General features: G+C 37.7%; 1 protein-coding gene and 1 non-coding gene across 4 annotated transcripts; one reads left to right on the top strand and one right to left on the bottom strand.

Annotated features, from left to right (window-relative positions):
* Window positions 1–2,309: 2,309 nt before the first annotated feature.
* LOC121250309 (phosphatidylglycerophosphate phosphatase 1, chloroplastic/mitochondrial) lies at window positions 2,310–14,302 on the top strand. 3 transcript variants are annotated; one of them, XM_041149406.1, is made up of 6 exons: window positions 2,310–2,352; window positions 11,043–11,499; window positions 11,604–11,681; window positions 11,947–12,041; window positions 12,132–12,239; window positions 13,919–14,302. In XM_041149406.1, exons 2-6 carry the CDS (start codon window positions 11,199–11,201, stop codon window positions 14,033–14,035), a joined length of 699 nt encoding a protein of 232 aa, XP_041005340.1. In that variant the 5' UTR covers window positions 2,310–2,352; window positions 11,043–11,198; the 3' UTR covers window positions 14,036–14,302. The 3 variants fall into 3 exon arrangements, with proteins under 3 accessions (XP_041005340.1, XP_041005342.1, XP_041005341.1); XM_041149408.1 differs by having other exon boundaries at window positions 11,968–12,041; XM_041149407.1 differs by lacking the exon at window positions 2,310–2,352 and adding an exon at window positions 6,296–6,537.
* A 10,957-nt stretch (window positions 14,303–25,259) lies between these two features.
* LOC121251316 lies at window positions 25,260–25,367 on the bottom strand. Its single transcript, XR_005937984.1, has one exon. It is a non-coding gene; the product is annotated as a small nucleolar RNA R71 (small nucleolar RNA).
* Between the last annotated feature and the right edge of the window lie 269 nt (window positions 25,368–25,636).

Raw genomic sequence — 25,636 nt, forward strand, 5'->3', positions numbered from 1 at the left:
TTGATGTAGACATGAGTTTTTTTGGGTACTATGTTCTCAACTGTAAAAAAAGGAGCAAATATGAAGTCTGAAATTTTTATATGATTATATGATATTTATCGGCCCAATACTCTGTTTCTGATATGATATTGCATCTGAAAACCATTTGGCATGACATTCTATTTATGCTTCTGTTTTGACCTTACCATGGGTGTAAAACTGTGGTATTTGCATTATGTTGGTACCAATATCTTTGTTTCTGAGTCCACCCACTTTGGAGATAAAGTGGTTTTCTGTGTGGGTCTTTCTTGTGTGCACACTCGGTGCACTTAGTTTAAAAGGTAACAAAGAGTTAAACAAATTCTCGTATTCTCACACTCCTTCCCGTTCTCTACCTCTCTATAGTTCATGATTGATGTAGACATGATCATTTTTTGGTACTATGTTCTCAACTGTAAAAAAAGGAGCAAATATGAAGTCTGAAATTTTTATATGATTATATGATATTTATCGGCTCAATACTCTGTTTCTGATATGATATTGCATCTGAAAACCATTTGGCATGACATTCTATTTATGCTTCTGTTTTGACCTTACCATAGGTGTAAAACTGTGGCATTTGCATTATGTTGGTACCAATATCTTTTGAGTCCACCCACTTTGAAGATAAAGTGGTTTTCTGTGTGGGTTTTTCTTGTGTGCACACTCGGTGCACTTAGTTTAAAAGGTGACAAAGAGTTAAACAAATTCTTGTATTCTCACACTCCTTCCCATTCTCTACTCTCTTTTGTCTGATCTTCACACAACTGCTATATCTCTTAGCTTCATAAGTGTCTCATGCAATCTTCTTCTTCCACACTTTGTCTGTCCCATCTCTTAGAGCCACGAGAAAGTTCAGCTCCGATATTGCTTAGACTCTCTCCAGGTGCACAAATCTAGGTCTCAAGGTGGAGAGACTATGGTCTCTCATGGTGTCCCAACCATGGGAGAAGACCAGTCTCTCTGGTCGGGATGGGAGGCCCACGACCATTCTCCAGGCCATGAAAGAGTTTTGCTAATTGGTAATTTGATGCAATTAAGTATGAAATTCAATGAGGTGAGCGGATATTGCTGAGGATGGTTCTCAAATGAGGTGAGTGGATCACATGGGTCGGGGCTTTGGAAACACATAAGAAGAGGATGGACAACATTCTCACACATGCTTTGCAATTGAGGATCGTTCCAGAGTTAGATTCTAGCATGATTTATGGTGTGGCGATCGAACCTTAAAGGAAGCTTACCTAGAGATCTACGGTATTGCATGGAGACAGGAGCTTCAATTGCAGACCTTTTGGACCTATCTAGAGGCTCCCCTCAATGGAATGCCATTTTCCTAAGAGTTGCACAAGATCTGGAAATTGACTCATTTATAGACTTCTTCAATCTTGTATATATTAGTAGAATGAATGGGGGAGCTAACAAGATCCTTTGGTATCCAAGAAGGGGAGACTCGCTATTCGTTCATTCTACAAGTCCCTAAATCCATTTCCATGGAAGAACATATGGAAGACTAATGCTTGGTTTGGTTTGGTAGATGAGATGATCATCATATAATCATTACAATTTTTCCAAACTTCCACACCAAAATATAATAAACAATTCATTTTTTTTTCAAATTCCAAAACAAAAACAATATTCTAACAATATTTTATTCAACATTCAACTTTGATTTCATCTTATCTCATCTGTGTAACCAAACGAGGCCTAAGGCCCCCCCAAAAGCTTCTTTCTTTGCATGGACAACTTCATTAAGGAAGATCCTCACCTTATCTAATCTAACATAAATGCTGAATCATTGTGTTGGATTGGTGCTACATGTGCAAGAAAAATGGGGAGCCCGTTGACCACTTATTATTTCATTATCATGTGGCCACGAGCTTATGGAATGATATCTTTGCTAGAGTGGGGCTACATTGGGTGATATCATGAAGTGTGGTTGACTTGCCGGCAAGTTGGAGAGGCATCCGAGGTAATTCTCAAATAGCTATGTGGAAGATGGTCCCAATCTGTTTATGGTGGTGCTTAAGGATGGAGAGGAATGGACGGAGTTTTGAGGATTGTGAATGGATAATGGACGAGCTTAGAACATTTTTTTATTAATACCTTATTCCATTGGTTGATTGTATAGATTTTAATGGTATGAACATTCATGATTTTGTTGTATCTTTAGAAAATCAGGCATAGGTGTTGCTCTTGTATATGTCCCATGTACTTGGGCCATGCCTACTTTTCTTACTAATAAAGTTCTTATTTATTGATAACAGAAAAGCATGAAATTCAATGCAGATTTTGAAATGGCTAACAGCAGATAGTTCTTCATAGCAGATAACTCAGGTTTGGTGATATACTGTATTACATATTTCTGGCCTTGTAAATTTAGTAATATGTTTATGTATTGACATATGGGCACTATGTTGAGATATATATGTTTTGTGTGTCTATGCATATGTTCACATATTGACATGTTTTTTATGTATCATTATTGACATATATTTTGTGCATGTCTATTCATCTTTTTTTTTTTTTTTTCGATTTTTATTATTTCTCCGTTTGTAGATTCTGTGATATCTACCCGACATTTTTCTTATTGGTCATGCACATATATATTTCTCTAGTATTGGGCTGAAGAAAATGTATTGATTTATTAATGCACCCAATAATATATATTTTTCAAGAAGATACCTTGAGGCCTATGATGCACCTCTAACCCCAAGAAGTAGGTGAGCTGGCCAAGGTCTTTCATGTGGAAAGTAAAATGCAACAACTTCTGAATCTCAGAGATGGCCTCCATATCGGAACCAGTGACAACGATGTTATCCACATAAACAAGGAGAACAACTATGCCCTTAGATGTCCTCTGTAGAAAAAGGGAGTCATACTGACTCTGAGTGAAGGAAAAGCCAAGGAGAGTGGATCGAAACTTTTCAAACCATACTCTTGGTGCTTGCTTCAAACCATACAAAGAGCGTTTTAGTTTGCAAACATCATTAGGTGAGGAAGTAGGCATACTAGAGGGAAGTTTCATGTTAAATTCCTCCTTGAGATCACTGGGTAGGAATGCGTTCTTAACATCCATTTGATGTAAAGGCCATGATTGAGATGCAGCAAGAGCTAGTATGGTTCACACGGCGGGCATCTTGGCTACCGATGCAAAGGTTTCATCGTGGTCTAGGCCATACTCTTGCTTGTTGCCAAGAACCACCAATTGAGCCTTGTGACGGTCTATGGATCCATCAAAACGATGCTTGATAGAAAACACCAACTTATTGCCAAGGGGTTTCATGGATGGGGGACATGGAACAACATCTAGGTCTGGTTTTCTTCAAGTGTGAGAAGTTATGCTTCAATAGCTTTCTGCCAACACTCATGCTCCATTGCCTGTTTATAAGACGAGGGAATAGGAGTAGAGGACAAGGTGGCTGTCAAGGATAAAGGAGGGGTGAAACCAAACCTCTCTGGGGTTTACGAACCCTAGTACTATGTCTGACAGGAGCAGTTGTAGTTGTTGGAACATGATCAGCAGTCGGGGAATGAAGTTGAGGGGACTCGGGAGGTGTGGAAGTCTGATTTGATGTGGCGGAGGAGCGTCGCTGATACATTAGGAGAGGCTTAGAAGGTATGGGATTTGCAGAAGAGTTAGTAAACAAGGGAAAAATAGAAAATGAAGGAGAAAGGGGATCGTGTTGAGTGGAGAAAAAATACTGATTTTTCTAGAAAGATCACATTTCTAGACATCGGAATACGACGCAGATTTGGATCATAGCAAAGAAAACCTTTCTGGTGTACAAAATATCCTAGAAAGGCACATTGGACTGATTGAGCCGTGAGTTTTATGCATTCGTGTGCAGGAAGATGAACATAGTACACACAACCAAAGGTACGATGGTTAGAATAATTTGGAGTGTGACCAAATAACCGAGTGTAAGGAGAGACGTGGTTCAATGAGGGAGAAGGCAATTTGTTGATGAGGTGGACAGTAGTGGAGAGAGCTTCACACCAGAACCGAGAAGGCACAGATGACTCTAAAAGAAAGGTCGGACAACATCTAGAAGGTGATGGTTCTTTCTTTCAGCCACCCCATTTTGTTGGGGGGTTGAAGGACAAGACCGTTGAGTGATTATGCCATTTGTTTGCAGAAATTCTTGATACAATTGAGACATGCACTCACCCCCATTGTCAGAGTGAAGGATTTTGATATTGGCAGAAAATTGGGTCTAAATATAAGCATGAAAGAGGTTAAAATCAGAAATTACTTCATCTTTAGAATGCAGGAAATAAATCCATGTACAACGACTATAGTCGTCAATAAAAGTGATGAAGTACTTGTAATTAGCATGATAAGTAACCAGTGTCATACCCCACACATCACTATGTATCATATTAAAAGGCTGGACTACTTTTGGTGTGTGAGTGGGAAATGGCGGAGTCGACAAGAATTGAAATCAAATTGAACAACACTAAGAGATGGTGACTCTTTATTCTCAGGTAAACCAGAATTTAGTGAATCATGAAGTACATTAGAGTTTGGATGTCCGAGATGTTTATGCCATGCTCAGTAATCAACATGAGGAGAATTACAAGTGACAAAGAGCAAAGAGAAACATGGATACAAAGGAAATTGGAGAGGGAAAAGACGTCCTACTTTAGGCCCCCCTCGTGATCATCTTCTCTGATTGTTGATCCTTCACAACACAACCAGATTTAGAGAATTCCACTTTACAATCATTATCAACCAACTGACCGATAGAAACAAGATTAGTGGTAAGACCAGGAGAGACAAAGACATCGGCTAGAGAGGGAGAAACATCACTGGTGGCCGTGATAGGTAAATGGTTACCATCAGCAGTATGAATCTTGAGATTTCCAGAATATTTGTTTATATTGGTAAGGAAATGAGCATTGTTTTTCATATGATGGGAAGCCTCGGAATCAAAGTACCAAGGAGGTGATGTAGAGAAGGGTTTACCGAAGATTCCTAAAGCGGAGAATGCATAAATGATCATTTGCTGAATCATTTTAGGGGTCACGGGTTGAACAGGAGCAGGATCACTTTGTGTCAGAGGAGCTATATCCATTGAACTACCAGTACTAGAAGAGTCAACTGAGACAGTATATGCTGATTCAACTGATTCAGATCTCTTGGGGTATGATACCCCATATGATAAGGATACGGGTAAGTGGTGAATGAGATCCCACATTGCTTGGGAAGAAGAAGTTCTTGCTTTTTAGAAGGTTTGATGGGGCTCCAATTGTATCATTGGCTATTCCTTTTGGAGTATAGGCCATGTGGTTTGGGCCCTTTCATTGGAGCGTTACAAATGGTATCAGAGCTTATCCCAACCAGAAATGTGGGACTTCAGCCGTGCCACCTACAACAGACAGACCAGACGAGGATGTCGGGAATTTAAGGGAGGGAGATTCGATACCCCATATGATAAGGATAAGGGTAAGTGGTGAATGGGTTCCCACGTTGCTTGGGAATGAGAAGTTTTTGCTCTTTATAAGATTCCAACGGGGCTCTAATTGTATCATTGACTAGTCATTTTGAAGTATAAGCCATGTGGTCCATTGGGCCATTACATGGGGGGTCAGGTAGGGCATTCCTTGATAATATGATCATCCTTTTTGCAATAGTTGCAGAATTTTTTGGGACAGTTTGAAGCGAAATGGCCAAATCCTTTGCAACAAAAGCACTGAACAATGCTCATATCCTTGCCTTTTGGCTTGACTTGTGCTGCATAAGCCACGAGAACAGAGGTGGATCTACATTGTTCCATGGTGGTTTGAGTGAAAAGGCGCTGCTACTCATGAAACAAATCATTGAGGCATGCATCCAAGGAGCGGATAGGTTCTCGGTTCATAAGATTAGACCTGGTGCCTTCAAATTCAGATCTCAATTTCGTTAGGAATTGATGCCTCTTAGTAGTTTCATGGATAGATTGAGCAGAACTAAGACCTTCGGGAGGTAGGTAGCATAGATTATATTAGTATATTCAGCCCAAAGATTCATGAAGCTAGAGTAAAAATCAGAGATAGAGTCCTGTTGGAGATTGGCCAAGTCATGTTCAAGCTGGAACCGACGAGTAGTGTTGTGCTAACTATAGAGCTTCTTCAGGTAAGTCCACATCTCGGCTGCAGTCTTGAAGGGTCGAAGGTTCAAGATGATGTTGGATTCGATAGATCCTAGAATCCACGCATGATTTGAGCATCCTTCACCTCCCACTTGCGTGCTGATCCTTGTCTTTGTTTTTGTCAGGAGCAGTTTGTTGCCATCAACATGGCCCCATAGATCCTTGCCTTTGACAAATATCTTGAAGTGGAATGCTTAAGCTGAGTAGTGTTTTCCATTAAAACGAACCAAGAAAGCATCAGACTTATCTGAAGACATGAGGCCGAGAGAACTTGATCAAGAATAATCAAGAACAAGGGACTGAACTAGGGCAGAGTTGGACTTGAGAACAAGAGAATTCAGAATTGTTGCTCTGATGCCATGATAAACTTAGAGAGCTTTGAGCAAAAGTATGTTTTATCTCGGTGGAGAATTCCCATTATATAAAGAATACAAGCTGATCTTCAGCCCTTAAAAACAGCTAAACTACCATATACAGACTGTCTAAAGATAGCCTACAACTAGTATATCCTAATTAAGGAAAGAATAAAAGATTTATAAACATAGAAGATAGCTGTCAAAGCTGTACAAAGTATAGAATCCGCTGACTTTAAATTGCCAGCTAATTCCTTTGACATGTATAACCTAACAACTCCATATTTATAGAGCACACTAATATGATATTTGTCAACTAGAATAGAATCCTACCTCCTATGCTATAACAACGCAGAAAGTGAGAAAGCAATCTAGGTTTGCATAGTGTAGCTTCCAAAGCTGTTCACTGTGACAGGGTTTTACTAGCTAAGGAAGAACATATTTATTTATTTATTTTTTGATAGGTACAAGAAGAACTAAATTGTAATCAAAGGTGTAGGAAATTAGGCCATTATATTGAAATAATCTTTTATTTAGCGCTTGGTGGAGGAGCTAAATTTATAAGGATATAGCCAGAGTTTAAGAGTAAATGGATCTCTTGGTAGGAAACTGGAACCAGCAATGCTGTTTTTCTAACCCAATGAAAGCAACAGAGAACAGGATTTTGAAATTGCTAGAACTAGTGTAACACCCCTTCCCGTGGGTTAGGAATGTTACTTTTGTAGCTTGCACTCAGAAAGAGATCCAATATCATACAAATTTTGATCATCTTATTGAATCATGAAAATGGCTTAACATAAAAATGTTGAGTAGTGCTACGTGTACTTATACTTTTACTTACAATTTTATTTACAAGACTCATTTTGTTAGTTTTCTTTTGAATTTTAAATTTCATGATTTTCAACATATCAATAACTGACATTTTGTAAGTTTTTCTTAATTATATTTAGCATTTTCCAAATGTTTTATAAAACTATACATAATAACATAATGACGTAAAAACATAAGCTACTTGTATTCTTCTTGGCGGCTTGAATGGCAAATAAGTCTACAACTTGGGCACCAAACTAGCACCACAAGGAAGATTTTTTGGACTTGCAGTAGGTTGCAGTGGCGACATTAGGGGCTGAGTTTTCGGGTTGGCTGGCTTTTAATGCTAAATGTAGAGCTCTGCACCTAAAAGATCTCTAGGTTTTATCTCTTTCCTAATCAATCCAAACATCTTGGCAGCCTCCTAATGGGGAATTTCCTGGCAGTGACAGCTTGCCATTCAAGTCAACTTCTGCTATAAAGAAAAGGAAGACCTTGATAATTAGTTCTAAAATCTCGGTAGCCTCTTATAGGGCAATTTCCTGGTAATTTTCCAGCCCCCAAATCAAATCAACTTCCCTTATCTATTTCCTTGTGCTAATAAGTCAAAAACTTGCCTAATATGCTCAGAAATTTATAAATCCTGCTGCCCAAAAGATTGGGAAACTTCCTAATCTGTCCCAAGCCGTTTTTCCTGTAATTAAACCACATAATACCTTCCTTATTTACTTAAGAAATGTCTTTGAAGCTTTGGGCTGTTGGCAGCCCTATGGTCATGCACAAAAGCTTGACTTTTGTGTGGAGAAAAGATTCCATATATAAGTCGACTATTCTCAACTACTTGAGCACCAAGCTGGTGCCACAATCTGTCCATGGGCCGGACAGCAAGACCACTTTTATAACCCACTAACTACCATATGAAATAAAACCCCAAAATCCATACCATCAAATAATAACAATATATAAAAGTTAAATCACAAGCCCGCTATTATAACCCACTTACTACCATATGAAATAAAACCCTGAAATCCATACCTTCAAACAATAACAATATACAAAGTTAAATCATAGAATTTTAATACAGTAAGACAAACCTGTCCCATGGGCCCTGGTTGAGGTTCAACCCAAATTTAGAATCCAATGCTTGGGGGTGACATCATGTCAAATGTATGCAATGTATATTTTGGCTGACATTTATCACAGGACTATTGTATCAGTAACCCATTGTCTAAATGGAAGAAATGTTTTTGCTTCAAAGTGCTTATAGCCTTAGATCAACATGAGCAACCGGAATTCTGTTTTTTTGACGAGTAAATGTCATCAAAATAATGTTATAACCATGAAACTATTTATATAGGTACTTATCAAAGATAGTTATAAAGCCATAACTTGAACCATTTAACTTTCAGGGAAGTATATGGATAAAGAATATGATATTACATTCCAGGACATGTAGCTTCAATCGCTATTTGTCCCTTAACATGTTAATGCTATGCAAGATCATTGAAGTCAAATTCTAGAGCTTATGCACAAATAGAAAAGCCACACTACCTTTTATCTCTGTTTTCCGTGCTCTTGGTGAGTATTTTATAGTTCTTAGATATTTAAACCTTGGTCAGTATTCGCATTTAACTACTTATCAAAAGAAAGTATTCGCATATAGTTAACCTATAATTCCAAATCCACTACCCATTTTACTCTTATCTACTACCTATTATGAGATAGACATTCCCGTATAGTTTCTACTTACTCTAGTTATGCTCCATTGCTATGTAGTACATTTCTACATGACAATTTTCCTAACTTATGAAACCCATGCTTCTTTTTTTTTTGATCGGTAATCAAGGTATTTTATTCATAAGAGTAGGCAAAGCCCATGCTCCTTAAATTTGTTACATTTATCGTTTTTTTATTGGCACTGGGTGTTTGGAAACAAAGTCCCGACTAATCCTTGGGGTGCACAAGCCCTCGGCAAAGCTATAAGGAGAAAGTCCTTGAGTCTGATGGCCTCTAGAAATTGTTTGCACCCTAGATAGTGTGAAGCTTAGACCTAGAGGGAGCATGCAACTAAGGCCAAGACCTTTAGCATTTGAGCCAACCCCTAGGGATTAATTTATATACTACTAAGACCATGACCAAGCTTATAATTTATTGTTATATACTTGAAATCGAAATATAGAACCTTGGCTGACCAAATCATCAATTTTCCTTCTGAATTAGACATGTGAGAGAAAATGAAACTAACACAATCTAAAGATAAGATGGTTCAGTCATACATTACTTGAGCAGAGTGGCAGTGAGAATCTGAAGCCTTGCCCGTGGGCAGTAGATAATTTCTGTAATGCCAGCCTTCTCGCCAAGCAGCTACCCCTTCTTTCCTAAGTCTCTCACGTCTTCCTTCAAAATTATCTTATTCCTCCCACACCAACTCTCAAGTATAATAATATTACCAAAACTCAGTTTAATTGTTTTTTCCTTTCCTAAGCAGTTTTTTTGCTAATAAAGTTGGAGGGAAAGAGAAGCCCAATTGTGAATAATGCAGCTTTCGTTTTCTTTTTCGTTCTTCTGTGCAAACCAAAAGCGTATTTTTAGGCCCCATTTGGAACTTGGACTGAACTGAGATCAACTCAGTTCAATCTAATTTTAAGCTAAGTCTAACATCCAAACACCCAACTCTCAAATCATTAACTCATCTCAACTCAAAACCTCTTTGCATGTGGGATCCACAACCTTTTTCAACTCAACACCTCTTTACACGCGGGACTCAACCTTTTTCAACTTTTCATAAATACATCTAAATTCATCTTAAAATCCAAACACATCTAAACTCATCTTAGGTGGGCCCCACAAAACTCCACTATTTCAACTCACTTCTATTCATAAAGAACTCAACTCATCTCAACTCAACTCAACATCCAAACAGGGCCTTAGTTTTCTTTTCCTTCACTTTCTCAACAGCTGAGCAATGTCAAGCACACTTTAAAGATGCAAATATAAGGGGTAGTAACGGAAACCTATTTTGTTTTTAAAAGATGAACTATATTTCTACCTTGCAGGTCTTGGTGGCTTTCTTCTGAGCCAAAAGGTTCTTTTGTCCGATATTTTAGTGGCTTCCTTCAAGTTTCCTTCGAAGCTATACAGCCATGACGAAGAACTCCATGATAGAGCCGAAGCTGTGAATGCCATTGTCACACTAAAGCCTGTCTCTCTGTTTGTATCTAATTGGTGTTTATGATCATATTGCTTTTGTTACACAAAGACAAGACCGGGGTGACTATGATTTGCTTTTTAACATTTTGACCTCCTTCCAAGACAAACTACAATGTTTTCCGCCTTCATGTTTTGAATTACACCATCAACTTCATGTTTGCTTGTCTCTCCCATCTCTGTAAGTTCTAAATTTTATAGTAACTTCTTCCTGATATCTAATTAGCTGGGTGCAAGTGTGAAATAAAACGATTACTTATACTATGCAACATCGTTATCAAGGAAAAGTTATTCATTGCTGTAACATGCTTTCCATGGTATTCGGTAGTTTTAACTATATTTAGAAGTGATGGAGAGAACTTACTTCCAATATGTTTTATCTGGAAAATATTTTTATTTTTGGCTGGATCCCTTTCTTTTCTTTGTAACATCAATTTCTTGTATGCATATTTCTTTCAAAGTAATTGCATATCCATCGGCTAACAAAAGCATTGAATAAAACTGATCAATCCTTGTTTTGCAGACTGGTGTCGAGAGTGGCATTGCTGATCAGATTATTACAACCCAAAATCCCAGAACCACAAACAAGAACAGTGAAAATAAGATAGCCAATCTGAGAATTTCTTTTTTCTTGTTTATAAGTAGCAAATCTGAGAAAGCTAGAGATCTTTTCACGAACATGTGGTCTGCAGATTTGAAAGCAGCACTAGGCCAGAGACTCAACTTAGAGGGCATTGTTTCTTCGGCTATGGTGGTTGTAAAGGACAGGCACATGGCACTTCCGCATGTCTCCGTGCCTGACATAAGATACATTGATTGGATTGAGCTGCACAGGAGGGGTTTCAAGGGTGTTGTATTTGATAAGGATAATACTCTTACTGCACCTTACTCTTTAAAATTGTGGGGCCCTCTTTGTTCGTCACTTGAGCTGTGTAAATCGGTTTTTGGCCCAGAAATTGCAGTGTTCAGCAATTCGGCAGGTAAATTTTGGCATTACACACCTGCAAATTGTGCTTTATTTTTATTCAGGTGCTTCTATTTTTTGCTAACATCATTGTGTTACGTTGTTCATTTAATGGTTTAGGGCTGTATGAGTATGACATTGATGGTTCAAAAGCTAGGGAGCTTGAGGGGGTAATTGGAATCAAAGTAATAATGCATAGTGAGTGTTTCCTTCTCCTATTTACACTGAAATAGAAGTTTCCTTTTCAGTGTTAATCAGAAATTGTGCATCCATGTTATATACCTACCATGTTCTATAGCTTTATATAATGCTGGGCTCATTTTGAGCAGAAATAGCAACTCAGATTTTAAAACATTGGGCATTTTAAACTTACATCAGTTCCCTGCTAATACATTGGCATGCCAGTGTTATTTCATTGATATTTTATTTCAAAAATGCCAATATTACATTACATTGATGTGAGCATCTATATGTTGTGCTCTAGAGGTGAAGAAACCAGCTGGAAGGGCTGAAGAAATTGAGAATCACTTCGGCTGTAAATCCTCACAACTTATCATGGTACATAAAAGAATTTGCTGAACAGCTTTAATATATGGCTTCATTTTTTCATTTAGAAGGATAATTATAGCATCATTATATGTGTGGCAGGTGGGTGACCGGCCATTTACAGATATCGTTTATGGAAACCGAAATGGATTTCTGACTATTCTAACTGAACCTTTAAGTCTCGCTGAGGAGCCATTCATTGTTAGGCAGGTTGGTTTTCCTTCTAGATTGATTTCCTCTCTGTTTCCTTCCGAGGAACTTGCTATAAAATTCTTGCAAGAAGAAAGGAATCTAAAGTTGGACATTGCCAATGAGCCGGCTGATGTATTGTATAGTCCTGACTTCTTTCATTGTCCCTGGTACTGGCATGTAAGCAAGTTTTACACAGCATATGATGTCTGTTTATGGTGGCCATGTTCTTTTACACCACTCATATGTTTAGTAATTAACCTTATTGGGACATTTAATACACCTATATTTTGACCATATGCTCTATTGCAATGGAGGTTAGTGCTTATGAGGGTTTTGAAGTTGATAGGTCGGTAGGAGTTACAGAAATAAGTAGCTTAGACTTATTTGCTGAAATAAGTTGAGAGTATTTGCTTAGAAGTTGACCTGAGGGTAGGAGGTTTCAGGGTATAAAAGTTGGGTTTCTCGATTTTTAAAAATAAATGAAATACACATTTTTAAAAGGTTAGAGAATGCATAGAATGGGAATATGGAATCAAAGATAATGGTAAGAGATCATAGACTAAAATTGAATACGAACACTCAATTCTGCTTTGTAGAAAAGAAGGAAATCTTAATGTCAGCGTTGTGTGCTTGTTGGATCTGATGCATCTAGGGTCTCGGCCTTTATTTCTTTATGTTTGTATCGTTTTGTCTCTACAATTGATACAGATGAAGAATTGTAAAATATTCGGATATGTTTCCCTTCATTTTCTCATTCTTTGGTTAAGTATATTTTTCACTTTTTTTGTTCTGTTTTCTACAAAATACTTTATTTATAAAAGAACATCCAACGTTCATTACATGACATGCTTTGAGTAAAAAAATAAAAAGAAAATTTGTAATGACTACTTTGATGGTAATTTTTCCACCCTTCATGCAAAATTTACTAAACATTAAGAAGTAAATTTTATGGCCAGCACTTTTCTTCATCCCCTTCGCAAGTTTGTTATAAGATGTGAGGTAAATGACAGTCCTGATGCCGAAACTGCATCAAGTTGGTTGTTCATTTTTGAAATGTTAATTAAATGATCAAGTTCACATCTTCTCTTAGTTTACGCTTTTAGGAAAATTGATTATTTAACATGGTAGGTTGGGAATGAGTTTTCATTGAATTTTTGATTGAGTTTCTCGGTTTGAGTGGACTCGCTTATTATCATAGCAGAGATTCCAAGTTCAAGTCCTACTTCCACTATTTATCTCCCATTTTTTTTTTTTTTTTTTTATAAATGTGTCATGTGTTGGGCTCACTAATTGAGACTAGACAATATTTAAGGGTGAGTGTTGAAATGACATCATCTGCTTTTTAATCAGATCAATGATAGTGGATGAATTTAATTGTGTAATCATTGCAAGGCTGTGTTCTGAAGGACCTACATCCCTTTGAAAACAAAGGAAATGTTTATGATATGAGGCTCACTCTTTCAACATGTACGAGTGGTTTCCAATATTCATGTCGAAGATAGAGAATAGAACAAGATAATGTTTATACAAATCATTAGATGTTCTTGGAAGAAAAGAATATTTAAATTCTTTTTTGAGAATATATGCATTTAACATGGTTCATAGGAATGACTTCCATATACAAGTAAAACTTCCGCTATTATGCTCTACCAGAAGATGCATTACTCCATTCTAAAGTATTTCGATTGTAATTGCAGGTGAGGAAACTTGAAACAGCCCTTGTTAAGCACTGGTTTAGGAGAGGGTTGAAGCCAACCAGTCACATACTATTGTCAGATGCCATGCTTTGTGTAAAAAATACCCCATCGTCGTGAGAAAAGAAACGTCAATATAATGCAATAGGAAATGGTCTGGAATGGGTTGAAAAGATAGTACTCTTCAGTAAATTATTTATTTTTTTAACAACCTTCCATATTGAGAATTTTAGAGAGTAACCACTAGGGCTTAGTTCAAGTGGTAAGAGCCTCTTGGTAGCATGCTTTGTTGAGGTCAATTGTTCGAACCCTTGACAATTTTTAGGGTTCTGATATGGGAGAATTGCCCTTTGAATAATTTATGGTGCACTTGCGAAAACTTTCTTGCCAAAGGTTTGTGCACTCTCGAGATTAATTGTGACTTTGTGTTAGGACACTATGTGCCAATAATCACACGAGGGGATTATGTTCATTCTTAGCTTTACAAAAATGAAATAATCTACTCAACCTCAGGTCTAATGGAACGCACACCACACACCAGACACCTAATGTGACGAACCGATTTGGTCGACTTTGTCATGATTCAATTTCTCTCCCTCCCTCCCTCACTCGACGAGATCCTTTCTCCCCTTCTCTCAGATTCCTTTCTAAGGGAAGCAAATAGTAGTTGGCCGAATGAAGCCAAAATAGGTCCTCCTTACAAATCTTACAAACACAGTCAAGAATCATGTTGTATGCCATTGTCCCAATCTCGAACACTGCCCTATACATCTCCTCAGCCAATCTCTTGGCCTCATCAAGCTTCCCATCCACACACCAACCTTTCACCAACAAATCGCAAATTCTCTTAAGGAAAAATTCTTTCGCCTAGTTTTTCACCATTCATTCGGTGTACTTGCATACCCTTTACCGCAAAGCTTCTCCACCACCAGTAAAAGCAATTCTTTGTCTCGCTTGAGCTCATAATCGATCTCCATTCTCTGGAAAAATGACACATCAGTTGACCTCTTAGCATAGATGAGCCTGTAAATGGCATATTCCAGGGTTTTAGGCACAACGAGTCCAACTCCATTCACGAGGACTTCGTGGATTGCCTTGAAATCCTTGCATCGGCCGAAGTAATCAATGAAGTAGTATAGGATTTTATCAGTGTGAGTGAAACTAGGGTTGGAGATGAGCCAATGATTAAACCCCAGAACCGTATGGTCGGCATTGGGGTACAGATTGGTGTGGAGAGGACCAAGGAAGGTATTGGATTGATGTGAGAGAAGGTTAGGTGGAGTCTTTGGGAGATTGGAAGCGATTTTGAGTCAAGGTTTTTGAGTAGCTCGAAGGAGAGAGAGAGAGAGAGAGAGAGAGAGAGAGAGAGAGAGAGAGGGGAATGGGATCTGGTTCTTGTAGTGTGGAGGAGGACGGCGACAAAGCAAAAGTTCTCAATAGAGAGAGAGAGATTGATAGCTTTGAGGGTATTGGCAATGGCGATAGAGATTGGAGAAGAAGGAAATGAGTTTATTGGGCAAAAGAAGCTATCTTACAACCCTAGATCTAGGGTTTGCCATGTGAAGAGTGTCTGTGTGAAGTTTAGACAGAGTAAGAAGAACTCAGGAAGGATGAGAATGCATATTCTACCTTCATTCCTTGGTCAAAATGCACATTTCATATTTAGAAAAAAAAATGCCACGTAGGCTTGGTGTGCGGAGGTTGGAGAACAGTAGGTGGTTGTGTAGAAGAACTCTACAAACATATGGAGTCTGCTATTGCAACTCAAGTTTCAAATTGGGATGAAAGTGCCAAAGTTAACAATGGAGATAAGTGGTAATTCATGCAGCAAGTGTTTTTTTTCTTCTTATAACGAATTAGTTTACTAAGCTGGAATTTTATTCATTTTCGGATTTTCAACATATTTCTTATATGGAAAAGACATCAGCAGAAAGTATGTAGTTAGACTTTTGAGAACACGACAAGGAAGAATGCACCAAAAATAAACCCTAGAAATCCCTTCTATATGCGAGGCTTAAATCACTCGTGTATCGAAACATTTTGACGCACATTAGATGGTATGGTATACAAGAAACGACTAATAACATGCCCCCAAACACAATGCACTGGAAAAAGCTCTTGTTAGAAATGATTTCCAGTTTTCCATCATTTCTCATTTTGGATCGATAATTGACCAAGATGTAATGCGAATTAGATGAGATTTTCTACTTCACTTTGTATGTGGACCAAATCATGAGCACATATTCCACCCTTCATGTGAGGATTGGGCCCTTTCAAAGGCAAGAACTCTCCACAGAAAGAGCATGCTTGACTAGGCAAAGGAGTATCATCTCAAATGTAAAGGAAGACCATGCCGAACGGTCTAGGCAAGCAAAAACCTCATGCGAACGAGGCGTAGGCTAGCACAACCCTTGGCGGGCAGAGGTTCAGGTAAAAAGGGAAACATGTGAATGAAGTAAGCATCATGTTGGGTGAACAAAGGCAAGGCGACCAAGAGGAATGCGAGATTAACATTGGGCAAGCATAGGTTAGACAGGCGATAGGCAAGGCAATCAAGTTCAAAAGCAAGCGAAGGGTATGTTCCTCATGAGCTGGAGTTGGAAAAATGTGTACCATGAGCAAGGCATAGAGAATGTAGGATATAAGGATATGCTCCTAGCCTCGAAAATTGGGCTAGAAAGTGAAGTTTTCAAAGTTAGTAGAGCATGATTGGAAGGAACTTAGGAGTGCTCAGGAGGCAAGCGGGTGCCATCATGAAGATATCAAACTCAAATGACAATGTTTTCTACAAAAGGCTTGCATAAGATAGGGGAGTCACAGACTCAAAAACCATGCACAGAAGCTCTCCACCATGTGGGTGACATTCACAAGTGACATATTGAGTTTTCTATCTCCTTAGTCGAATTTCTGAAACGCCCAAAGCTTTTCCCTTCTGTCTTTGTCATCCCTTCCATCCGACGTATACCTGGACAATGGAGGATTGTCAGATTACTAGCCAACCCACGTCGAAAACTATGAGGTTTGTGAGAGGCAGATGGCACCATACAAAAGCTTCGTATCATTGAGTTTCTCTCCCACACATTGAGATCTTCGAAAATCTAGTAAACACACACACACACACACACTCTCTCTCTCTCTCTCTCTCTGCAGTAATCATCGAAAGAAGGCGAAAATCCTAACTCTGTGGTTGAGTTCGTACTCTAATGCTTTCAGACACTAGAGTTTACATCGAACCAAGGGGGGCCAGATTATCAACAAGCAATTTAGTGAAGGCTCACTGCTAAGCTAGGTTCTTCTCTATGACAACACTAACAATGTTGGTTAATGACTACAAATATGCGATGTTACGATCTACTATGCCTTCGTCCCTTTTTTTCTATATATTTTTGCGTATGCATAATACCCCATTGTGATTTAATGGTTGTCTTTGTTAAAGTACCTACTTTCATGTTTTAAAAGGAGTATATGGGTGTGCAAATGGATCACGACCCAAGTAGAAATGGGCATTATTTTGGTGGAGTTTCTTTGGTTACTCGGGAGCGTTTACGAATTGGGTGACGTCCTCTGGATTATTGCTAGGCAACAACGTGTGAGATGGTAACACTCTCGGGTTGAAGCTGTGGCCTCTAGACTAGCGGAGACTAGAGGATGCAATGGTCAAGGATGGGGCACCAATCCAGGTGTTGCTCATTACGAAGTCGTATGTGCGGTCATTCTAAGGGGAGACTGTGGCACGCACGTTAACAAACGGTAATGGTTGGCAAGATGGTTTTCATGTTGTAGAATGGACTTAGGGTCTAGGATTAAATTATTATGTGATGATTTGGGCATGGATGCTCGGTAACTTTTATATTATGTTTGAAAACTTTATTTACCTGGAGGCTGGCACCTTAGTATGTATCATCTTCCTTCTATTTACTTTGAAGTTCATTTCGATATATATTTATCGCTATTACTTGCATTATTAGTTGTTGTCTTGAGTTATAACTTACTAAGATTTCCTCGAAATCTCACCATGGTAATCTCACTATGGTTTCGTTCCTTGAAACTGTAGGTTTTGATGCAAATGTAGGAAACAAGGAGGGTTATGAGGAAGAGTAACCTGTGCAACCCGAGGGCTAGTATGGGGGCCTGTCCCTAATTTAAATTGTGATTTCCTAGCCCAAGCTAGGAGCTTGAGGTTAAACCCTAATTTCGTTATTGGTCTAATTAGAATTAAGCCCATTGGATTGTGAAGGTTAGGACCATGAGGTTAAGGTGGGTCTTATTATGAGATGGTGTAATAGGCGCCTAAGCCCAAGAAGAAGCCATATACCTTGCAATTTTTGGCTACATGAGGGTTAGAGTTTGAAAACCTAATTAGGGTTTAGGAAGGAAGAGAGAGTTGGTGCATGAGAGACCCTTGAATTTCCCTAGGTCATAATCATTAGGCTCCTAGGGAAAGGGAATTTCATTTTCTAAGAGACACCCGCCACTTGTCCCTTATGAAATGAAGCTCCAAGCTGCTAGAAGAAGTCATGTGAAGAAGGAGGAAAGCCATAGAGTTTCGGCTCATCTAGGGCACACGCCAACCCTATCACCTACAATGCCACTTGGCAGTCTTGCAATTAGATCCTATAGATTCATTGTACTTGGACCAAAAAGTGAAGAGGGAAGGAAAAGAAGGGAGTTTTGGAAATACTAAGGGACACACGCCACCCTCACTGATTTTGCCACATGGCATTCATGCATAGGCAACTTAGAATTTCTAGAAGATGCAATCATGAGGGGAGTTTGGTTTTCTAGGGAGCATGCCAATTGGCAAGCATGGAAGATAGGTTTTGGAGTTTCTAGAAGGCAAATGATGAAGGAAGAAGACCTTAAGATTTAGGTCATGTGAAGTACACGCCACCCATACTACCACTTTGCAACCATGCATGTCTCTTTCCATAGGTTCATTGTATCTAGACCACAAAGGGGATGTTGAAAGACACTTGGGGATTCAGCTAGGACAAAAGGCACTAGTTGTCCTTCATGCATGAGGAGTCTGTTATGTTTCCAAGAGAAGTAATGATAAGGGGAAGAAGAAGATACTTTTGGCCATTGCAAGAAAGGGATGCCACTTGGCGCCCATGCATGTAGAAGATCATAAACTTTTTGGGATTCTACAACAAAGTAATGATATGAGAGAGAAGGTGGGAGCAAAGGGAAATATAAATATGGGGCATTTTTGGTCGGCGTCCATACACTTGCTAGAGGGAGCTCAAAGGTCATTTTGGTTTCAAAATTTTCTTCTCTCCTCTTATCTCTATCTCGCCCCCCTTAGGAAGAATCCAACATCATTTTCTTTCCATCCAAACACCCATTTTGTACAAGGCAGGATTAGAGATTTGAGAACACTCTGTGGGAAAGGATTGCACGATAAGAACCTTCAAGCCACCACCTCATTTTCTTCTTATGCATGCGCACACACTTGCAAGGGAGTTGTTGGTTTCAGAGTGATGGAGTAAATGATTGTATTGTAACCTTGTTGTAAGCTTCATGGGAATGAAGGAGTAATTGGTTCGATCACTAGAAGACAGCCATGCTTAAATCTTATTGAGTATGGTATGTCTAGGGTTTTATCTCCTAAAGAAACCGAGTTCTTGGTCTTTATAGGGGCAAGAGATGTTCAACCCTTACTAGGGTTTCGTGTAAGGTTCTACTTGGGTTGCGTTTGGGTAGTGAGGTTGTGACGCCCCCAGGATTCTGCTTGGGATTGGACATATATCTAAATCGTTGGGACATGCAACACAAGGTTACTTGCCCTCGTTCATGACAATTAAAGATGCAATTTTCCTAACATGCATCTAGCATTATACAATATTCGTAGCGGATAATTTTTTTTCTTTAGCAATACTACGCACCAAACTGAAAATATCTCAAATACTTAAAAACATACTTCATACAAAAGGACATACTAAACAACTGAGATCATAACGCCAGTCTAAAATGGCTATGATTGAAAGAGTACTGGAGATGTAACTATATAGTACAAATAGTAATTTAAGTTAACTACTATATTAACATTGACGTCGCACCATCGCTCAGTCGACCGTGTCCAGTTGGTGGAATCCGTTCTCTTTTGGGTCCTGTAACAAGATCTACCATTTGGGAGAAATGGTAGTTGGGACTACCATAGTGAGATTTTATTATAAATATCACCAAGTTAACAGGAAACTTCCACACAGGTTAATGATGCATGCATCACAGTAAATGCATAAATGCATAATCAAAGTCAATAATAAGCATAACATAACTTGACATAACATGGCATGAAATAATAAGCATAACGTGACTTGGCATAACATGGCATGAGCTGACATAACTTGAACTGAAATTGAATTGAACTTGACTTGCTTAAACAGAACTAGACTTAAATTGTGACTTGACTTGACGTGACCTGAATGTGAACTGACTTAGACAAGAACGTGAACTGAAACATGACGTAACATAAGACATGACTTGAACGTGAAATACATGAACTTGGAATCTTATTCAATAGACTTAATTAATAAAGTGACCATACAAGTGCTACACGGGTCCCTACCGATCACCGCATCACAACACAGGTATCTACACCAGTTGTGAGTGCTTTAATACGTACTCCACAGTCGTTGTGGCCCAACGTATTCTACGTGTCACAAATGTTGTGTCTCATTTAGTGTATGTTCCACAGTTGTTGCCCCATTAATTGTTTGTGCCACAATTTCTGTAGACACAAGTAAAATAAAATATGGCTCTATCGGCGTTAGGGTCTGACGTGCTACGCTGACTAGCTAGTTAGGCCTCATTCGCAACCTGTTGACTGTATTTCATCAACTCAGAGAATTTCGCACCTATTTGGCCACTCTAGCGTGAACAAATGAGTTCCACTAGGATATTACCTCATTCTAGCACTTAGGGTCGTGATTGACATGAATAATTTGACATGATTGTTCTCGAATACACAAACCGTAACCAAGATGAAACGTGTCATGAATATGAAAGGTCAGAAGTCCTGACATAGTGTAACATGATATGAAAGTAAGATGACAGACATGACGTACTTAAAAGAAAATATTTTGTAGCATAACATAACATATAACAGACAATATTTTGTAATACGACATAATATATAATAGACAATATTTTGTAACACGGTATAATATGTAACAGATAATATTTCATAACATGGCATAACGTGTAACAAGGAATCTTATGTGACGTGACATACATATAACTGATGGCATACATGACATGACATACTTACAATAGATAGGAATGTGTGACAGAATATATGGTTTAACAGATAAGTATTTCGTGATAGTATACATCATGTGTAACAGATGAACATGTAATGACGTGGCATGGCATGACATATATGATAACATACGAACATAACTGTAGTTCCCTTACCCATCACATACACAATAAATTGATAGTAAGTTAAGAGCTAATTGACCTTAGCCTTCGTGTTTCTAAGCAAAACTCAAGCGCGATCACGAGGAACTGAAAGTAGTGATTTCTAAAAGTTAGAACTGAATCACTAACAATTAAAAATATGGAAAAATACTAACTTAGAGCAAAATTACCATTTTACCCTCTACATGTAGAAAATTGACCATTTTACCCCTAATTTAAGGATTTTTCATCCTAACTCTAAAAATCACCAAAATTTACATACATCATGTAAATTTTATCCTAAACTAAAATATCAAATTAGAAAAATTTAAAACTAAACACAACCATTAAAACTCTATAGTGGCCGAAACTTAAATAGGCTATTTCCCTTGATTTTTATTGCAATTTTTTCAAATTCAAAACTCATGATTAAACCGAAATTTTGCAACAAAGATCTCCCAATACTAAGTTTAAAAACATACTTAAGCATCCATTAAAATAAATTCTAATCATCACCAACTAAATTTTTAGTAAAAAGGTCCAAACTTTTTAACCAAAAACAAACCCTTGAAACCCAAGTTTTGACCCTATTCAAAACATCTCCAATGATTCCAAAAAATCAAATCTTACATCTAACATATTCATAACATCTTTCTAAGATCAACCATACTTTAAATCATCAAACAAAAGTCACCAAAAATCACAAAACAATACTTGAAGTTTCAGTTCTACACTTAGTCCAAAAACAGAAACTTTTCCTTAACTAGCTTTGATCAATCTGTTGATCCATGGCTTAAAAAGATGAGATCTTTGAACTAAAATATCTCACAGTTTAAAAATGTGTCTTAAAGAAGATCCAACCATCAAACTTAAAATCACATAGGTAAAAATAAATAAAACATAGATCTAACCCATAAACATCAAATCTTAGGTCTAACCAAAATTCTCTTGCATAGAAAAATCATATTTTTGAAACTAATGCTAAATATCTTCAAACCAACATCCTAAGATGCATATAATAGGCTTAGTATCATTAAATAAAAATATCAAAGCCATTGAAGTAAGATTAAATCACGAAATATTCATGCTTTCTCAAAATAGAAACTATTTTTCCACTTCCAGTTTCTAAGTTTGTATATCTAAGAAAATATTTCATCAAAAGCTTTAGTCATGTAACAAATCCTCAATGACCATTCATAAACAAATGTTAACAATAGTCCATAAAATTCTCGAACCAAGATATGGCCATTAGTTTGGTCAAAAACTCTAAAATATAACACACTCCCCAGTTTAACGCCCAGAATGATCTTTCTATAGTTAAAACAACTTTTAATAGAACAAAGAACCACGGAATGAAACAAATAAGATATATACAGAAACTAACTCAAAGAAGAAAAACTTCCATGAATGATTCATTGCGAGAAATTACTTACAAAGAGTCAAAAAGTGCCACACAAAATGACTCAGAAAACTGTCTGAGAGAGCTCTTCCAGGTTTCTCGCTAAGAATGGGGTGAAGAAGTGATAAAATGAAGTTAAGTGTGTCTTGAACGATTTTGGACTTCTGGAGGGGGGAGGTATGGGCTTGAATGACCTTTGATTTGAGGTGCACATAAAGTGAAAAATAGTGAGGGGCAAGGATTGCTTGCTGTTGCCATGAGGTATGGGGGCTGATGGGATGGATTTTCCTTCTCCCATCAAGGCACTATTGGGTGTAGCCAAGGGTAGTGGATGGCCTGCCATGTAGGGGAGGAAACATCTTCAAGAAGTTTTGCCAAGGTGGCCAAATTCATGGGTCTTCACCAAGTGGGCTTCAATTTGGGGTTTAGAGAGGGTTTGGTTAAGGTTTGTGATGCTATCAAACCCAAATCTAATTGTTCTTGGCCTAATCAAAATTCAAGGTTTAAAGTATTGGATAATGATGTCATAACATGAATTTGAGGAATTAATAGCATGTGGAAGTGATGAGTGTATGAAAGTGCACTCTAGATACCCTATTATTGGACTAAAATATTAAAATATGAATAGAAATCATAGGAATTAATGTGTATTCTTTAATTGAGTTTCTATTTACTTTGGGATACTCATGAGTAGATTTTTATGTTTAATTTTAGAGTTTATATAAGAGGACGTCCAAACCCAGTCAAATTCAAAAGACTTTCAAGTGGGCAAAACGTTGGAACAACTTAAGAACTTTCAACGAGTGTAGGACTCTTCAAATAAGGATAATGATGGGATTTGAGAGTAATTCGAATCAAGAGAAAAAGTTAGTCCGAAATTCGCTAGAAGACAACCTGTACATACTTTAGTAGTGTGATCATAACTTTCCGCTCAAATATCGGATTGATGCGATTCTTGATGAGTTGGAAAGCTATCTTAAAGGGATACAAAGTTGTCTCTAATAATGATTTTAAAATTCAAAATTCTGAAGTGCATACGTGGCTGCCAATATGAGTCCTAAAATTTAGGCAATTTTGTATGCGGGAATATGAAAGACATTTGGGTTTCTTTTCTACCCTATATAAGCATTTCATTAGCACGAAATTAGGAGTTTTTAGGGAGGAGGAGACATAGTTCTAGAGAAGCGAAAAATTCTATTTTTATTATTTAGTGCTTCTATGGAGAACTAAATCTTGGGTAAAGCCTAGGGTGGAAGTTGATTGGTGAAAATACTGTAACTTTATGTCAATTCATATGTTAAGCTTTATTGTTTAATATTCTAGGATTCAATTCTCCATTTTTTTTGGATATTATAAGTTTGAGACAATTATATTAAATCTTGCTATGGTTTGATTTTGTTGAGTTATAGGATTATGAATATATGATTGTGACTTAAACAAGCTTTTCATACCATTGACGTGATCTTCTGCTGAACTATTGTTTATGAACATAGGGTCATCTTTAGATCTCATATTCATTTTTATATATGAAAATCGTGGTTTGTAACAGGAAAATAGATTCTAGAATTAAATTTGAGAAAGTAGATGAATATAATGTCATATCTTCCAATTAGGAATTTGGTGCTATAATTCTTAATTGTGTATATCGTTTGGATTGAAAAAGTCAGAGTATTGGATGCGGTTGATGGAAGCTCAAAGCTTTAGTTGCCTTCTTATCCATGCCCTAATCTCATTTTAATTATGTGCTTTAGGTAAAATTTTCAGATTCTTGTCATATTGTAATTTGATCTTTTCTTTTAAGCTTGTGTCTTGTTGTGTTTCTTCCGCCTCCCTGTGGATCGACACCCTAAACTATACTATAACACCGTATACTAGCTTGGGTGTAATCAAATTTTGGCACCATTGCCAGGGAGACGGTAGAAGAATTGCTAGATATTTTTCTTTTCAGCAATTTGTAAAGGCGGTACCTTCATTCCCACTTTTAGCTTGCTGCATCTTTATTTTATTTTATTTTTCTTTTTGATTTTTTTTAGTGTTGCATTTTTCTCTACCTTGCATACATAAATATAGAGACACCTTGGGTAGATTTGCTTGTAGGCTTGTACTAGAGTCAGAATCAAACTTTTTAAATCCTTTATTTGACAATCCATCTACTCCAGAAGAAATGAGTGAACGCGAAGATCAACCCACTAGAACTCTTCAGGATTACCTCCTTCCTACACGCACTACCACACCATCATGCATCATGTTTCTAATCAACACTCGTCAACTTGATTTTAAAACAGGGATGATACAACTACTTCCCACCTTTCATGGTTTAGAGAATGAAAATCCTTATTTGCACATTAGGGAGTTTGAAGAAGTAGTTGCAATTTTCCATAGTCAAAATGCAACTAATGACATTGTGAGACTAAAGTTCTTTCTTTTCTCTTTAAAGGATAGAGTTAAGAGTTGGCTATACTCGCTGAGACCACGATCTATTGGGTCATCGAATGAGATGACTCAATTCTTCTTTAATAAGTATTTTTCTCAACATAAGACCAATGCTTTAAAAAGACAAATATCCACATTTGCACAAAAAGACAGTGAAACTCTGTATCAGGCGTGGGAGAGGTTTAAAGAGTTGTTGAGTATGTGTCCTCACCATGGGTATGAGAATTGGCACTTAGTAAGCTATTTTTATAAGGGACTTACACCTAGAGAGCGCCAATTTGTGGAGATGATGTGTAATGGTGAGTTCTTACAAAAAGATTCTGAGGATGCCATTGAATATCTTAATGAGCTTGCTGAAAAAGCTCACACTTGAACTAGACCTAGTACTACTGAGAGTGCAAATAGGTCACGACCTGCAGGAAACCCAAATGAATTTACCATCTCAGGGAAGAGGACAACCTAAAAGCTAAAGTTGAGATGCTCACTAG

The sequence above is a fragment of the Juglans microcarpa x Juglans regia genome, chromosome 2D (assembly GCF_004785595.1).
Source record: "Juglans microcarpa x Juglans regia isolate MS1-56 chromosome 2D, Jm3101_v1.0, whole genome shotgun sequence".
Taxonomy (NCBI): Eukaryota; Viridiplantae; Streptophyta; class Magnoliopsida; order Fagales; family Juglandaceae; genus Juglans; species Juglans microcarpa x Juglans regia.

What these genes read in the sequence shown, in the direction of transcription:
- LOC121250309 (XM_041149406.1), top strand. Translation starts at nt 11,199, where the DNA reads ATGTGGTCTGCAGATTTGAAAGCAGCACTAGGCCAGAGACTCAACTTA. An exon ending in AGTGTTCAGCAATTCGGCAG is followed by an intron (nt 11,500 to 11,603) that starts GTAAATTTTGGC and finishes TTAATGGTTTAG; the next exon opens with GGCTGTATGAGTATGACATT. An exon ending in AGCCATTCATTGTTAGGCAG is followed by an intron (nt 12,240 to 13,918) that starts GTTGGTTTTCCT and finishes TTGTAATTGCAG; the next exon opens with GTGAGGAAACTTGAAACAGC.